The sequence below is a fragment of the Chanodichthys erythropterus genome, chromosome 17 (genome assembly GCF_024489055.1).
Source record: "Chanodichthys erythropterus isolate Z2021 chromosome 17, ASM2448905v1, whole genome shotgun sequence".
In the NCBI taxonomy this organism is placed as follows: Eukaryota; Metazoa; Chordata; class Actinopteri; order Cypriniformes; family Xenocyprididae; genus Chanodichthys; species Chanodichthys erythropterus.
Window position 1 is genome coordinate 35,621,787 of NC_090237.1, and position 2,415 is coordinate 35,624,201.

At 36.5% G+C, this 2,415-nt stretch overlaps 1 protein-coding gene across 1 annotated transcript; it reads left to right on the forward strand.

Moving 5' to 3' along the window:
* The first annotated feature begins 1,519 nt into the window (after window positions 1-1,519).
* On the forward strand, window positions 1,520-2,179 carry LOC137005248 (uncharacterized). Its single transcript, XM_067366063.1, has 3 exons — window positions 1,520-1,622; window positions 1,710-1,870; window positions 1,998-2,179. Exons 1-3 carry the CDS (start codon window positions 1,571-1,573, stop codon window positions 2,094-2,096), a joined length of 312 nt encoding a protein of 103 aa, XP_067222164.1. The 5' UTR covers window positions 1,520-1,570; the 3' UTR covers window positions 2,097-2,179.
* Window positions 2,180-2,415: the final 236 nt, after the last annotated feature.

Sequence of the window (2,415 nt, forward strand, 5' to 3'; positions counted from 1 at the left end):
AGGTGGTTTGGAATTGTCAAACATTCCATAATGCATAAAGGAAAAAAAGTCAACCCAGGGATCTTCATAAGAAAAATGCGCAAATCTCTTCAAGCGAGGTATAGAGAGCATATCATCAAGCATGAACTTCCTCAAAAGCTTTTGCACCAACCTGAGGCACCTTTGAACCTTGATCAGTCTCAAGAAACTTGGAAGAATGAAGAATGTTTCCCATCCACCAAATCCAAATTATTTTCTGTTCCACAAAAAATACCTGCTCACCCAAAAAAGATTATCAAGATGGACGTGGAAGTGGAAACTTCAAGTTCTGATGCATGTCAGCTTCCTGCAGAGGTACTCCATGTAGATGAAGAGGTAATGAAGTGATTAGTACAAAACTTTAAACTATAAATTGCATATATGAAGGTACGCTATTATTTACTCTTCGTATCATTACAGATCCACAGGCTATGGAAGAAGGAGGCACATACAGAGCTGCTTGTAGCCGTCGTGAGGTCTCCTAGCCAGAATCTTGAGTTCCTTTTACATCACAAGGAATTCAATGCACTGAGGCCACATGAATGGTTATTTGGAGAGGTACACATTACAGAACAAAAATCTAAATGCATAACTGTACAATTATATTTGTATGTAACAGTATGGTAAGTAAATACTGTCCTCAATGCATGTCATTCAAGTAATTTGATTCAAATTGAAATGCTTTATCACTTTTTAGACTATTGAGTGCTATTTCAGAGCTCTACTTAATAAGAAGGATGCAAATCTCTACCAGCTAAGCCATTTCACCACAGGTGTCGTTTTAAATGGCACAAGAGAGCAGATGGAACAGCAAGGATTACGAAAAGTGAGAGCAGCTACTTATGATATTTAATTTTCACATGTACACTGCACAGACATGATCTTTTAAATTTCTGATAAACAGGTCAACTTTGAGCAATATGATGGGGTCATCACTTTTGCAAATATCACCCAAAATCACTGGAGGTTTGTGGTAAGTATTAGAGTGCTAATTTCAATGATAAGCTACTACATATGCCCATATAGACAGATTTTTTTCAGTGACATTTATTTGCTAATTTATTTCTTTTTATCCAATTTAGTTTCTACATGCTCAGACTGACACCCTTTTCGTACTTGATTCTCTAAGTGGTACAAATGAAATGCTAGAAGCCGAAAACGCATGCCAAAAATTTGGGTATGATAGTCTGTTTTAGCATGTGTAGATCCAAAACAGTAATAATGGTAACTAAGACCACCATAATCACACACTGCATTTGTCCAAAAAAGAGAATTTTTCCAAATGAGAAGAAATCTGCATGGAAGAGAACACTGGGTGGACAAGAAGTGGAAACCTGCCACAATCCAACATTCTTTTCAGGAGGAGGGTTGCAGCTGTGCTGTCTTTGTGATGCTGGTAAATTGAGGGGGGGTTTACATAAACACTGTCCTCACCTTTTCCCATATGAGACTTCTCTATTAATTTTCCCTGCTTTCCTTCTAGATGGCGAAACAGGTGGTGGAAGAGTTCCCAAAAATTCCTGACATCATTAATATAACACCCAGCAAGGAGATGATGTGCCACTACAGGGAAAATGTGGCCAAAGATATTTTGCTGGCATCAGGTATAAAGTACTTTGAAAGAACAGCTGATATCCATGTTAGAGACATACAGATTAATTATAATCCTGTCTACATTCAAATCATTGCAGTGTCAACAGAGGAGTACTGCTCTGTGTGTGGACGAAAAGAAATACCCCTAAAAGAGGAGCAATACTCTAAGTGTGAACACAAAGAAATTCATCACAAAGATGATCAATGCTCAAAGTGTGGATACAGACAAAGAGAACCAGTAGAGGTGCTCTGCAACTGGGTATTGATTATGCCATTTCTGCCTGTTTGCTCCTTGTGTTAAGTGAACTCATGTGTTTTCACAACTACATTTAATAATTACAACACTTTAGAAAAAAATCTAACAACATGTCCTATTTTCTTTCCAGATTCAGTGTGCAATTTGTCTGAGATGGTATCATGTGCAGTGTCTCAACATTAAAGTGCCACCAGAACAACAATCATGGACGTGTGATTTGTGTTCATAAGCTATTCAGGTAGAGGAGCTTATGCTGAAAGTGTTCTTACATTGTAAGAAAAAAAGTATTGCCTATTTGATATGTTATGTAAATACTTTACACTTGTATTTGGTATGTTTCATATTGTTGTGTTGCTTATTGTCCTCTGCTGGTCTTTTATATGAATGATTTTTGGGGAAAGAAATACTTGCAATTGGGAGGTTGAAATATTTGTGATATTGAATAATTTCTTAGTTGACTTTCTGTTATCTACAAAAACATTTTGATATGTTATGTAAATACTTTACACTTTTTTAGTATTTGGTATATGTTTCATATTGTTGTGTTG